Source organism: Oncorhynchus nerka, linkage group LG2 (genome assembly GCF_034236695.1).
Source record: "Oncorhynchus nerka isolate Pitt River linkage group LG2, Oner_Uvic_2.0, whole genome shotgun sequence".
NCBI lineage: Eukaryota > Metazoa > Chordata > Actinopteri > Salmoniformes > Salmonidae > Oncorhynchus > Oncorhynchus nerka.
The window spans coordinates 49,080,581-49,095,076 of NC_088397.1; the positions used below are offsets into that span (position 1 = coordinate 49,080,581).

General features: G+C 48.9%; 1 protein-coding gene across 2 annotated transcripts; it reads left to right on the plus strand.

Annotated features, from left to right (window-relative positions):
* The first annotated feature begins 7,431 nt into the window (after positions 1-7,431).
* LOC115145465 (intraflagellar transport 52 homolog (Chlamydomonas)) lies at positions 7,432-12,185 on the plus strand. 2 transcript variants are annotated; one of them, XM_029687001.2, is made up of 14 exons: positions 7,432-7,509; positions 7,775-7,918; positions 8,059-8,146; positions 8,389-8,518; positions 8,633-8,708; positions 8,894-8,965; positions 9,241-9,367; positions 9,489-9,572; positions 9,963-10,031; positions 10,114-10,268; positions 11,010-11,097; positions 11,333-11,441; positions 11,555-11,700; positions 11,814-12,185. In XM_029687001.2, exons 2-14 carry the CDS (start codon positions 7,800-7,802, stop codon positions 11,853-11,855), a joined length of 1,305 nt encoding a protein of 434 aa, XP_029542861.1. In that variant the 5' UTR covers positions 7,432-7,509; positions 7,775-7,799; the 3' UTR covers positions 11,856-12,185. The 2 variants fall into 2 exon arrangements, with proteins under 2 accessions (XP_029542861.1, XP_029542867.1); XM_029687007.2 differs by lacking the exon at positions 7,432-7,509 and having other exon boundaries at positions 7,526-7,918.
* Positions 12,186-14,496: the final 2,311 nt, after the last annotated feature.

Sequence of the window (14,496 nt, forward strand, 5' to 3'; positions counted from 1 at the left end):
AGGGCGCCAGTGGCGAATTTGCCACTCTTGGTGTTCTCTGGCAAATGCCAAACGTCCTGCACGGTGTTGGACTGTAAGCACAACCCCCACCTGTGGACGTCGGGCCCTCATACCACCCTCAAGGAGTCTGTTTCTGACCGTTTGAGCAGACACATGCACATTTGTGGCCTGCTGGAGGTCATTTTGCAGGGCTCTGGCAGTGCTCCTCCTACTCCTCCTTGCACAAAGGCGGAGGTAGCGGTCCTGCTGCTGGGTTGTTGCACTCCTACGGCCTCCTCCACGTCTCCTGATGTACTGGCCTGTCTCCTGGTAGCGCCTCCATGCTCTGGACACTACGATGACAGACACAGCAAACCTTCTTGCCACAGCTCGCATTGATGTGCCATCCTGGATGAGCTGCACTACCTGAGCCACTTGTGTGGGTTGTAGACTCCGTCTCATGCTACCACTAGAGTGAAAGCACCGCCAGCATTCAAAAGTGACCAAAACATCAGCCAGGAGAACCACTCCTTTATTGGGGGTGTCTTGCTAATTACCTATAATTTCCACCTGTTGTCTATTCCATTTGCACAACAGCATGTGAAATGTATTGTCAATCAGTGTTGCTTCCTAAGTGGACATTTTGATTTCACAGAAGTGTGATTGACTTGGAGTTACATTGTGTTGTTTAAGTGTTCCCTTTATTTTTTTGAGCAGTGTATATATATTGTAATGACCTGACTAGATCATAAATGAACAATTGTCCAGACAGAGGCTTGAGTTTGCGAATTGACGGTTTATTAAACCAACTTTACACAGGCTACTGTTTGGGCCGTAGCACACGCCAAAAAGATGACAGATAACCCACAAGCCAATCGTGACCTTCTCTTGTGAAGCCCAGACGTAAGAGAGAGAACAAAAGCTGAACCTGGTCTTAACTTCCAATGCTCCACCCCCCTGCCCAACCCCCCTCCACGCCACTCCGCCAACCACCAGGATGCCCGGCATCAGAACATTCCAGGCATTCCCGTGATTGGCAGATAGCAGGTTGATTGACATGTCGGACCCCGCGAACACCGGGTACTGGTCAGTACAACACAACCACCTCCTAGCCTAACACATAACACACAGCTGTCTGTGCGGGTCGCTACACAGCCCCCCCACCACAAAGTCCCTCGTCCCCGAGGAACAAACAAAGTCTCTGAAGCGACCCGGAGGTCTCCTTTGCCTGCGTGGCCGTGATGGTCGCAGAGTGCCCCTCTGGGAACCAGGGGATGAAGGCAGGGATATGGGGGACAAGGAAGCGGGAACGGGTAATACAGTCCGTGGCTCTGGGGAACCACACGGTGACACAGGGGGAGACAGGGGAGTGGGCTGTCTGGAGCCTTTTCTGTGGCACCTGAGGGTGGGTGCCTGGAGAATGTCATTGCCAGAGAGGGGAATTGTGGGGGTTCCTGGGGTTTGGGGAGAAGAGGCCCCTCTGTATGGGGCTAACCTGTCCCGGTGCAGTGCCACCTTTCTCCCCCTGGGAGGAAGCTGCACCCGGTACACAACCTCCCTACCCTCTCCAGGACACTGCAGGGTCCCACCCAGTGACTGTCCAACTTGGGGCATCTGCCTTTTTCCTTAGGGGGCTGTAGACCCAGACCAGCTCCCCAGCCACAAAGTGCCTTCCCCGGGTGTGCACGTCATAGTTCCTTTTCTGCCTCACACCTGCATTCACCAGCTGCTCTCTGGCGAAGGTGTGGGCTGTCTCCAGGCGGTCCTGGAGTCTCCGGGCATACTCCGGCCCCGGAGGAACATGAGGGCTATCCAGGGGCCGACCAAACGCCATCTCCGCAGGGGTGCGGATCTCTCTCCCCAGCATGAGGAGGGCAGGCGTGCAGGAGGTGGAGTCTTGGACGGAGCGGCATGCCATGAGGACCATAGGCAGGTGCTTGTCCCAGTCACGCTGGTGTTTGGAAGAGACGATGGCCAGCTGCTGTCCAAGCGTTTTGTTGAAGCGCTCCACAAGGCCATCACTTTGAGGATGGAGAGGAGTAGTGCGGGTCTTGTGCATACCCAGCCTCTCACACATGGTGGCGAACACACGGGACTCAAAGTTTCTGCCTTGGTCGCTGTGGATGGACTCTGCAGCTCCAAACCTGCTGAACATCCCCGCTGTCAGGGCGTCGACGATGGTCTCTGCCTCCTGGTCAGGCAGAGCATAGGCCTCGGGCCATTTTGTGAAATAGTCCATGGCCGTGAGCACCCAGCGGTTTCCACTGTCTGTGGTGGGGAACGGCCCAACTACATCCACTCCCACCCTCTCCATGGGAGCCCCCACTGGGAACTGTTGGAGCTGAGCACAAGAGCGGCCTGGGGGGCCCCTTCTCGCTGTGCAGTTGTCACAGCGGCGACAAAGTCCTCCACATCCCTCTTGTGCTGCCCCAGTAGAAGCCCTGACGGAGACGGCGCAGTGTTTTTGTGACCCCAAAGTGTCCAGTCCCCACCCCCCCATGAGTACTCTGAGCACAGCCTCCCGCAATGCTTTTGGGACCACCACCTGCCACCTCTCCTCTCCCGTAGCTGACTCCTTCCATGCCCGCTGTAGCACGCCATCAGCCAGCCGCAGTCTCTCAAACTTCGACCACAACCCTTTGGTCGCGAGTGAGAGCGCTGTCACCTCTTCCCATGGTGGCCTCACCTGCGCCTCTACCCACTGTAGCACTGGCTGTAGGTCTGTGTCCCGTCCCTGCTGCTGCCGCCATTCAGCCACGCCGACAGTCTGCAGCTCACAGCAGACAGGCCCGCTCGCCCGACACACTGTGGCACAGACACCCTCCTCTGCCCGCAGCTCTCTCTCCCGTCCCTCTCTCCGTTCACAGTGGCGGCAGCCGTCTGCAGTACAGGGCCGACGGGACATGGCGTCGGCGTTGGAGTGGCGTGCCCCTGCCCTGTGCACCACCGTGAAGTCATACGGCTGAAGCTCCTCCAACCAGCGTGCCACCTGCCCCTCTGGCTCTCTGAAAGACATGAGCCACTGGAGAGCAGAGTGGTCAGTCCTTACAGTAAAGGGCAGACCACCCAGGTAGTACTTGAAGTGTTTGACGGAAGCCACAACAGCCAAGAGCTCCCGCCGGGTGACACAGTAGCGGCGCTCATGTTTGTCAAATGTTTTGCTGAAGTACGCCACCACTCTCTCCCCCTCTGGCCCCACCTGGGCCAGCACCCCACCCATGCCCACATTGCTCGCGTCTGTGTCCAGGATAAAGGGCAAGGTGAGGTCAGGGGGGGTGAGCACGGGGGCCTCGATCAGTGCACGTTTGAGGGTGTTGAACGCCTCCTCACACCACTGTCCAAGTGAAAGCCTTGTCCTTCGGCAGCAGGCGGTTCAGTGGAGCAGCAACGCTTGAGAAGCCCCGTACAAACCTCCTGTAGTACGAGGCCAGGCCCAGGAAGCTCTTCAGCTGACGCTGGTCGGTGGGGGTGGGCCAGTCTCTGACAGCCCCGACCTTGTCCTCCATGGTGCTGATCCCCTCCTTCCCCACTCGGTGGCCCAAGAAGGACACCTCTCTCCTCATGAAGTGGCACTTCTCGGGGTGGAGCTTCAGACCTGCGGCAGCCACCCTCTCCAGCACACGCCGTAGCGCCCCCAGGGCTGACTGGAAGGAGCTGCCATGGGCCAGGATGTCATCGAGGTATAACAGACACTGCTGTCGGGGGATGCCATCCAGCACCCTGTCCATCAAACGCTCAAAAGTAGCTGGAGCGTTGTACAGGCCAAAGCACAGGACCTTGAACTGCCAGTGTCCTCTGTTAGTGGAGAACGCAGTTTTGGCTCTGGCCTCTGGGGAGAGGGTCACCTGCCAGTAGCCACTGCGGAGGTCTAGTGAGGAGAACCAGGAGGACCCCCTAACCAGGTCCAGCGACTCATCGATACGTGGTATGGGGTATGAGTCCTTCCTGGTTACCTCATTCAGCCGCCTGTAGTCCGCACAGAACCTCAGCTTGCCCCCCTTCTTCGGAACCATGACGACTGGCGCCGCCCAGGGGCTGTCTGAGGGCTCAATGAAGTCTGCCCGCTGCATCTCCAACACAGCCTTGTCTGCCGCCTCCTGGCGTGCCAGCGGGATACGGCGGGGACGCATCTTGATGGGTCGAGCATCACCTGTGTCGATCTCATGCTGCACCAGATGAGTCTGACCCACCTCTTCCTCACTCAACGCAAAGCTGTCTCTGAATTCAAACAGCAACTGCCACAACTGTTCCTGCTGCTCGGGGTCAAGACCAACACAGTTCCTCCCCCATATCTCCCTCACTGCAGACAGTGTCCTCTCCTCTCCCATCTGGGGTAGCTGGGCTGGAGGGGTGCGGCCCGGGCTCACAGAGGGCTGTGTCATGGAGGTAGCTGGGGGAATGTAACACACCGCCGTAGGTGACAGGGGGACTGGGGAAAAGTCACACACAGCTGTGGGGGAGGGGGCGCAGCCATGAGTCTCTGCTGCTTTAACTGTTGGAGTAAAGGGTTTGTTGGGTTGAGTGAATGTGACATTAGGGGGGGCCATGGTGACTTCCGTCCCTCCCTGGAAGCTCAGTGTGCCCCTATTTAGGTCTAACTGGCAGCCTGTGCTCCTAAGAAAGTCCAACCCCAGGATACAAGGGTCCTGCATAGCCGCCACCCACACAGGATGACGCACAGTCCTGCCCCCTACTGTCAGAGTCATTATTCCCTTCCCTTTCAAGGGTGCCAGCTCACCTGTGACTGTGCGGAGCTGCACAGTTGTAGGCTCACACTGAGTCCAACCTGGCACAATATCTGGCCTCACCAGGGTTACTGTGGACCCAGTGTCCACCAGGGCGGAGCAGGGCACCCCCTCCACAGTGACAGGGACATGACAAAAGTCCCCAACACAGGTCCGGCCCACCACAACAACAGGCTCCATCCGCTTGCCCTCGTCTGCTTCTGGGGGAAGTGGAGCCTTGCTTCCCCGTCTGTGCCGGTGGGCTCCTCCTGAAGATGATGGTGGTTGGGATAGAAAGCCAGGGGTCCGCACTACCCGGTCTATGCGGACCCGAGCCGTTTCCCTGAGCTCTGGGGGACATGGGGCAATCTCGGCGCAGATGGCCTGGCTGGCCACAACCCCAGCAGACCCTGGGACCAGGGCGTGTGTTTCGTTCCGCCTGTAGCGACACAGCACAAATGAGTTTTGTCATTTCGGCCACCCAAGCAGGCTTTTCCGGCTCCGGGCTGCTCTGCCCCCAGCTCGCACAGAGGGTGTGTCTCCCTGCACCCCCACCAAAGCCCCAGCTGAAGCCCCAGCCCACACCAGCTCCCTCTCCAAAGCCATCTCCAAGGCTGTCTGCAATGACTCAGGATGAGCCAGCTGGGTCTGTATGCGCAGCTCCGTAGGAGAGAGCGCCTGTATGAACTGGTCCCGTGCTAGCTCGCTCTGCACGGAGGGGGGCATGTGAGCATATGCCCGCCGAGAGAGGCTCTCAATGTCATTAGCTAGCACCCGTAGAGGCTCTCCAGGCTGCCTGCGTCTATTACTCAGTTCGGAGCGCAGTAGCCCGGGCTGTACACACTGTCCATAGCGCCTCCTCAGTGCTCCCACTAAAGCACCATAATCATGCCTGTCCTCGGGGCTAATCAATATCAAACAGGCCAGAGCTTCATCCGTGAGGCATAAAGCCAACTGCAGTGCCCTTTCTTCATCCGACCACCCCCTAAAATGAGCTAACAGTTCAAACTGAGCATGAAAAGCTTCCCAATCCGCCTTACCGGAATACTTCGGGGTCTTAACAGATACGGACGCAGCCGGGAACTGGGCGCCGCCATGTTTGTTTACATCCTGAGCCCCAGATTCCTCGTCACGCCGCGTCGACGTCACCACTTCGGCCCGCCCACCAGAATCTGCGCGAAATACAGTCGACGAAGCACTCATGCCCGCTTCATCCGCCATCGCTCTAACGTCCTCCCTCAAGCGGCCTCTGCGCTCCGACGCCCTGGCGATCTCCTCAGACAGAACCCCGACGTCCATTCACACGCACCTCCTTGGCCATAATCGTCCCCTACCTCCACCTTCACTTTCGGATTCCCTCGAAGCATTTTCAATCCCCGTTCTCACCTACGGTAGCTAGCCACATAAGTCAGCTAGCTAGCTGGCTAACTTGTATCAACGTTTTTACTTCTGACACCAATGTAATGACCTGACTAGATCATAAATGAACAATTGTCCAGACAGAGGCTTGAGTTTGCGAATTGACGGTTTATTAAACCAACTTTACACAGGCTACTGTTTGGGCCGTAGCACACGCCAAAAAGATGACAGATAACCCACAAGCCAATCGTGACCTTCTCTTGTGAAGCCCAGACGTAAGAGAGAGAACAAAAGCTGAACCTGGTCTTAACTTCCAATGCTCCACCCCCCTGCCCAACCCCCCTCCACGCCACTCCGCCAACCACCAGGATGCCCGGCATCAGAACATTCCAGGCATTCCTGTGATTGGCAGATAGCAGGTTGATTGACATGTCGGACCCCGCGAACACCGGGTACTGGTCAGTACAACACAACCACCTCCTAGCCTAACACATAACACACAGCTGTCTGTGCGGGTCGCTACAATATATATGATGCTGTTGTTGGGCTTACAAAGAAATGGTATTGAAATTCAGTTCTGTTGGATTCCGGCTCATACAGGAGTTTATGGAAATGATATAGTAGATATAATAGCAAAAAAGCTGTGAAAAATAATATTCTGGATATACAGGTGCAGTTTGGTAGAGGGGAAATTAAAACATTGATTCTGAAAAATGGGTTAGATTGCTGGCAGAGACCCTGGGATGAAAGTAGTAAAGGCAGACATTTTTATAGTACAAGGAAATCTGTACAGGATTTCGGCATGCCATAATGGAAGGAAGTTATGCTAGGGCATACAGGATTGAATAACTCTTTGAAATTGATAGGGAAACATGGTACTGGAAGGTGTAATGGCTGTATGGTAGAGGAAACAGTTGAACACATATTATTTTGTGGAATGTATGATGTTGAACGGGAGAGGTCGTTTGACACGTTCACAGAGTTTGGACGGGATAGGGGAGTGGGTGATATTTTGGGTGGTGGTGATGGGAGTAGCCAGGTTTGTAGGGAATTATTTTATTTGATTAGAAATTCAGGGTTAGTTAAGAGAATATAGTGATGTAGATAGGTCGTGACTGACCTCACACTCCAGGTGGATGTGTATGCACCTGTCAGTTGGTTGCGATTTGCCAATAAAAAGAAGAAGAGAGGCCCAACTCAGTGGAAAGATGCGACACAGCCGGTTAAATAAGACTTTAAATGTGATAGGAAAGCGTGATTATTGCCAGGAAAAAGAGACCGTGGAGCATGTATTGCTACAGTGTGGGCAGTATCCGCGGGGAAGAAAGAACCTGTGTCTGTGATCCCTTCTCTTGTTGCTATGCATGTAGCGCCCATGGTTACTCTTGTGGATCAGTTTTGTACCCACAATGCACCATTTTGAGCCACTGGAAGATGGTTTCTTGAGGTATTTAACTAGCCAGCTAACTTCACTTACGATTATTATCCTTTAAAAAAAAAATAGAAATCCGTTAATATTTTAAGATGCATTAGGGATTTAGCTACGTTGTTCAAATATAGAAAGAAACAGCAAATTATTGTTCCTTCAACACTTTGCTCCCTAGTGACGATTTGTGTAAATTAGCTAGCTAACTTAGCTGCTAGCTAGCTAACGTTGAGTAGATCATCATATAGCTACGCAATGCAATAATGTAACAACGTGTTTGTCACAGGTCTTTAAATAGAAGTTAACATACAATGGAGAAGGAGCAGCGCAGCAGTGTTGTTTTTAACGCATCCAAGAGAGAACTGTTCACTGCCAACAATGGTTACAAGTCCCTGCAGAAGAGACTCAGGGCACAATGGAAGATTCAGAGGTAAGTTAACGTTAGGAAGCTAGTTAGCTGACTATATTGTTTGCTGTAACTACATAAGAACAATGCATTGTAGTCACGTATTTGTCATCATAATAAGGTTACTTACTCATATATGTGGTTTTATGTTTGTTCCTGCACAGCATGAAAGAGGAGCTCTCCTTGGAGAAGTTGAATGGTGTGAAGTTGTGGATTACTGCTGGCCCCAGGGAAAAGTTCACTGCAGCTGAGGTGTGTTGCTGGTCAGTTGTAGGAGGTCAAATGACATGTCTTTGGATGGAGTTTTGGGCAGAGTAATCAGGATATTCAAAGAACAGATTTAAAAGTTTCATATCAAAGTTTGATGTGTCCCTGCATTGCAATTCTGCAGCAACACATTCCACTAATATAGAACATTTTTCTGCCAACCTAAACACTGTATGTTGGTTGCTTTATGTTTTGAGTCAGACATTGATTCGCCCTCTCTTGTTCAGTTGGAGGTCCTGAAGCAGTACCTGGATGGGGGAGGAGATGTCCTTGTGATGCTGGGTGAAGGAGGGGAGATGAAGTATGACACCAATATCAACTTCCTCCTTGAGGAGTTTGGGATAATGGTCAACAATGGTGAGGATCATATGAGAATAGACCTTGTGACTCCGATTGTTGTCATCCAGATATTTCACTGTCAGAGTTTTATTGATGATGAGTGTTTTGTCTTCATTCTCTGTTTTACTGTAGATGCTGTCGTGAGGAATGTTTACTACAAGTATTTCCATCCAAAAGAAGCACTTGTGTCCAATGGTGTTCTGAACAGGTTAGTTGATTAACCATTTAGACATTAGGTGTGTCCCAAAGTAATAGTGCTTTTATCATTGCTTTCTTGTCAATGCCAATTAAGTAAATGTAGCAGAAAAGGATAATGGGGTTGATACTTTCACAAGCTATGAGACACATGCATTGTCGCGCTACTGTACAAGCATCTCGCTTTTAATCCTTTAGAGAGATCAGTCGGGCTGCAGGCAAAGTGGTGACAGGGATCATCGAAGATGAAAGTGTCGGGAACAATGCACAGTAGGTCTTCTCGGTTTTCATGTCATCATTGCCAAGTGTATGTTTGTTTTCATGTTTATAACTGTCAACACTCACCAGACCATAGAAATATTATCCCAATTTCATGTTTAATCATATCATATGCCAAACATAAACAAACAGGCAGATTTGCCAAAAGCGGTTGGCCCTTGTTAAACAAGCAAACCAATGAGTGAAACAGTGATTGCAGTTTGGCTTGTCCAGTGCCCCCCTGGTAAAAAAAATTCTACCTGTATTCTTAATGTGTACTTGAACAGGGCCCTCACATTTGTGTACCCGTATGGAGCGACACTGAGCGTGATGAAGCCTGCTGTGGCTGTTCTCTCCACTGGGTCCGTCTGCTTCCCCCTCAACAGGCCTGTCCTCGCCTTCTATCAGGTCAAGGTGAGGAGCTCCCGTTGACCTCCTGCCAACACAATACAACATGATCATGCGTTGTTTTTCAAAGATACAGTATGTCAGTTATTTACTAGTTGTGTCAATTGTTTTTTTTTTTGTAATTTAGGAGGCAGGCAAACTGGCAGTCATGGGGTCCTGTCACATGTTCAGTGACCAGTACCTGGACAAAGAGGAGAACAGTAAAATAATGGTGAGTGGAGTGTCTGTCTATAAACACTCAGACTTGTCACGTTTGAGAGCCAGTAATGTAGGCTCTTTTACCCTTTTCACACGATCATGCAACTGCAATGTGTTGGTTTAGAGATTTTTGTCCTTTCCAGAATGGTTCCAGCAACTATGATGGGTGCATAAACAGGCCAGGGCAGTACAGCATGGCTGTGCATATCTTTGCTCAGTTGTGTGAAAAGGGTATTCGACGACTTCCTGATGGGAAGCTTGTTAACGTCTTCACAGTAACACAATAATAGTTGTGAGAGTGTGATCCATATAGCACTGCAATGGTAATGGTTGGTGATCCACTATTTGATCCCCTACTGACTCCATTCGGTTGTAATGTGCCCTTTCTCTTTTTGTTATACAGGATGTCGTTTTCCAGTGGCTCATGGGTGATAACATTATTCTGAACCAGATAGATGCAGAGGACCCCGAGGTGAGAAGCCAAGGCATGTTTTAGGATCTGCAGTTTTACCTTCGAGTCCTAGAAGTGACACTTCACGTTCTGTTTGGCTCAGATCACAGATTACACCATGCTGCCAGACACAGGCTGCCTGTCTGAGCGACTGCGAGTATGCTTGCAAGAGGGAGAGGAAAATCCAAGAGACTTTACCTCCCTGTTTGACATGTCTCTACTCAAACTATCAACAAACACGTTGCCCCAAGTCATCAGGTGGGAACACATACGGCTTTATAAACTGGAGACATCAGTTTTCACTACAGTAGGCCATAGTGGAAGTGGGTACAGGCTGTTTTGTCTTCCATGCCTGCATGTTTAAATCATAAATAAAATAAAATTGTATTGGTCGTGTACACATCATTTCCAGATGTTATCACAGGTGCAGCAAAATGCTAATGTTTGTAGCTCCAACTGTGCAGTAATACCTAATAATACACACACATCCCAAAATAAAATAAAGGAATTAAGAAATATCAGAACGAGCAATGTCAGAGTCCGGAATAGAAATGTATATGATGGTGTGTATAGACAGTAGATGAATAGAAAAGGTATGTACAGCAGTAGTTAAATACGATGAGCCTTGACTGGAATACAGTAGATACGTAAGAAGTGGGTGAAACAGTATGTAAACATTATTATAGTAACCAGTGTTCAATTACTATGTACATAGGGCAGTAGTCTTTAAGGTGCAGGGTTGAGTACCGGGTGGTAGCCGGCAAGTAACAGTAACTAAGTTTAGGGTAATGGGCGGAGGACGGCTAGTGGTGACTATTTAACAGTCTGATGTCCTGGAGATAGAAGCTGTTTTTCAGTGTCTCTGCCCCAACTTTGATTCACCTGTACTGTCTCTGCTTTCTAGATGGTAGCGGGGTGAACAGGTCGTGACTCGGGTGGCTGAGGTCCTTGATCTTACGGTATGTTTGTTGACAATGTGTTTGACTTGTCCTCCTGCAGTTCCTACAAGCAGATGAATGTCAAACACGAGCCTCTCCAGCTGATCACACCTCAGTTTGAGACTCCCCTTCCACAGCTGGAGCCTGCTGTAAGTTTCCCCTCAGCAACCCTCACTAGCTCTACACAATCTCCTCTAGCTCAACCATTGTGTGGGTTCTATACACTCAACTGAGAATGGCATGTCCATTAGTGATTGTATTCAAATCAAGCTTATTGACTGGGATTTAGTGATGTGACTATACACACTTGATCATTGTAGAAAATGACCAATTTGCCATCCCTCCAAGATCTGTCTGTTTGGTCCTATGGGTTGCTTTGAGCAGGTCTTCCCGCCTGCCTTCAGGGATCTGCCTCCCCCCATGCTTGACCTCTTTGACCTGGATGAAACCTTCTCTTCTGAGAAGGTGCGTTTGGCACAGCTCTCCAACAAATGTAAGTGTCGAACCGTCATACTACATCCTACTATTTTGTTAGCTGATCTCCGACAATGTCAGTGTTAACCCCAGGTCTTATTTGACTTAATGACATTGTTGTTCTTCCTGCAGGCACAGACGATGATCTAGAGTTCTACGTGAGGAAGTGTGGAGACATCTTGGGGGTGACGGGGAAGTTGGATAAAGATCAGAGGGATGCCAAACACATCCTGGAGCACATCTTTTTCCAGGTCGTGGAGTTCAAGAAGCTCAATCAGGTGAGCCATATGAACATCAGACCCTTTGATATATGCACACAAGGTTAGTTGATCTAGGCAATGATTGACATTAATTTGTAATTTATGTCATTAAAATGATCTCTCCCATACAGGAACATGATCTTGACACAGAGACCAGGTTTTCCCCATTCTGATGAATTGCAACCAATGAGGTTGCAAATTGATGTATTTTTCATGGGCTTGTATATACCTACATTCAATCTAGATGTATCCATATAGTTTTTCCAGTAACTACAAGAATGTAACTCCCTTGCCTTTAAACAGAATGTATATAGTTGATTAGATTAATGTACTAAATCTGACAAGTGAAATTAATATTGTATACGGCTTTCCATATCTGGATGACACATTTTGGCATTTACTGTGTAAAGTGTTCCATCATTTCCTCAATACATGGTTGATTTAATCAATAAAAAAAATGTATTTACTATAATATTGTAAAATATAAATTTTCTTCAGACTGGCATCTTCTTGTGTCCCTTTGTCTGTAAAAGTGAAATTAGAGAACATATCAATATACAAGCCATTAAACAACCACTGGAGTCTTAGTTACCCAGCCATAAAACAAATATATACACTTTTAATTAGGAAATAGCATGCCAAAGTGCGGTCCACTTTCACCAAAATGACTTTTTGCTGGCCAAGACACAGCAGCAGTTACTGAGCCTGAGAACCTTACCTCAATTGTTCAGTATAGCACTGTCACATGACCACTTTGGCTTGTTCAGTCTTAACAGCACTGGCTAGCTACTCGTCCATGTTTTTGGGTCAATTATTGAAGGGTTGCCTAATTATGCAGCTTGTATTTAATCTGATAGTTGATGAGCAACTTCACCAACAAGGCAGCAATGATGGGAGGGGGCAGTGGCGTGTATTCATGGTGCCAAGGGAAGTCAGGCTTCCCCCCAAAAATTCCCCAATAAAAAAATGATGTATCTTTCTTCTCTCTGTGTTTCATAATTTCCTTTCAATTCGCAAGAGGCTGAATGTATCTTACGGGAGAAAGCGAAACAACGCCCCTCTGACTCTACGTGTAGGCCATCTATCTGATGCTGTTTGGTCCAAACGAGTATGACATTGTTACCGCCCGTAGCATTGAATGGAGCATTTGGCCTACCTTGATAAAAGAAAGTGTTAAAAAAGCATACAAATTTGCCAATCAGCGTTGAGCTAAACTTGAACAAGCTCAACTGAATGGTCCTGGCCCACCAAAAAAAAGGAAGCCAGTTTGGATTTTGGCGTCACTCCTCTTTAATTAGCGACACATACCATTGTTTTGCACTATTGGTTAGAGTATTCGGCGCACGTGACAAATAAACTTTGATTTGATTATGTTGAAATTGTGCTGGAATAGTGGCGGCAGTTACTGTTTTCTTTGCGACTTGCGGCAACTCTGTGGTTCTAAATCAATAGTTGTGTGGTGATCCGAAACATCTGGAAACGTTTGACTAAACCTGACAGTTTTCCAGCCGGTTTTGTGATAAAACAATGGTGGTGTTGAATGTATTTTTCCGCTGTGTCTTCTTATTGTCTCGGCCTTTAGGCCTATATATCGCGGTAGCAAGGCAAATGAATCAACAGGTTATAGAGCAAACAACGCAATTATCACAACACAGGTTGTAATGTGGCTTTTTTCTGGCTTCCGGAGTGATTTTACCCACGCACCACCACAGGGGTGAATAATTTGTTAGAAAAGCGCGCATTTCTCTCTTATTGTATGTATGCATAGATATGATCAACAGTGTATTCTGTAGACTATAATTACACAGACACAACATTGTAAGAAGTCACTTTAGAATAAAAATCTTTCTGCCCCTTGACCTATTCATAGGATAGGATCACAATTCTGCGCGCACACCTCTGGTCACGTCACTCAGGGAAAGCTTTGAGAGTCTGCGAGAAAAGAATCGCTCGAGAGAGAGAAATGAATGATGCTGAGGAGACACGCAGCATCGGCTTGAAATGGCAGCGAGTAGTGTGGACGAAATGGAGAGAACGTTGGAGAAGCAACAGCTGTGCTGGAAGGCGACCAATATGGGTGACCGTTCTGATGATATGGAGCGGGAGGATGACTGTCAAGGATCTGAATGGTCTGTAGTGGAAAGACATAGGAAGAAGAGAGATCATGATACTGAAATCAGTGGTGCGTCTAGTGTGGAAAGCAAAAAGAGGGTCAAGGTAGGAAGCAAGAATAATAATGTGTCGGAGTTGAAAGTTGTGATGGTGCTTGATGAGACCATAGGGCCTCATTTACGCCTTATCCGACTGATGTCATAGAGAAAGAGAGGTGAAGTTAAACTAGCCGGGTTAATTGGAAATGGTAGATTGATAATACTTTGTGGTAGCCAGGCTCAGCAAGGGAAAATTCTGCAAATGGAAAAGGTTCACGGGAAGAAGATTAAAAGCCACGTCCCTGGTGCTTATGCTAGATTGAGGGGAGTCAACACTGGGGTCCGATATCTAATACCACAGATGACATTGAAGAAAATGTGAAGGGAGGCAGAGTGATTGAGGCCAAAAGTTTGATCAGTAGGATAGAGGCGCAAAGAAGTGAACGCTTATCAGTGATACTGAGGTTTGAGAATGTTTTGCTGGGAAAAGTACAGATATTGAATCTATGGAATCCTGTTAGAGAATTTGTTCTATATGCACTGTGGTGTTTTAAATGCCCGAAGAATGGGACTTGTAGCTGCTGAATGTAAAGGAAAGAAAAGTTGTGCCAAGTGTGGAGGGGAACATGATTACAGTGAATGTGGAAGCAATGTGAAGGTTAAT

Bases quoted from the DNA above. Each gene is read 5' to 3' on its own strand.
- LOC115145465 (XM_029687001.2), top strand. From the start codon at position 7,800: ATGGAGAAGGAGCAGCGCAGCAGTGTTGTTTTTAACGCATCCAAGAGA. The intron at 9,368-9,488 runs GTGAGGAGCTCC...TTTGTAATTTAG, and splicing joins TCGCCTTCTATCAGGTCAAG to GAGGCAGGCAAACTGGCAGT. The intron at 11,098-11,332 runs GTAAGTTTCCCC...TGCTTTGAGCAG, and splicing joins TTCCACAGCTGGAGCCTGCT to GTCTTCCCGCCTGCCTTCAG.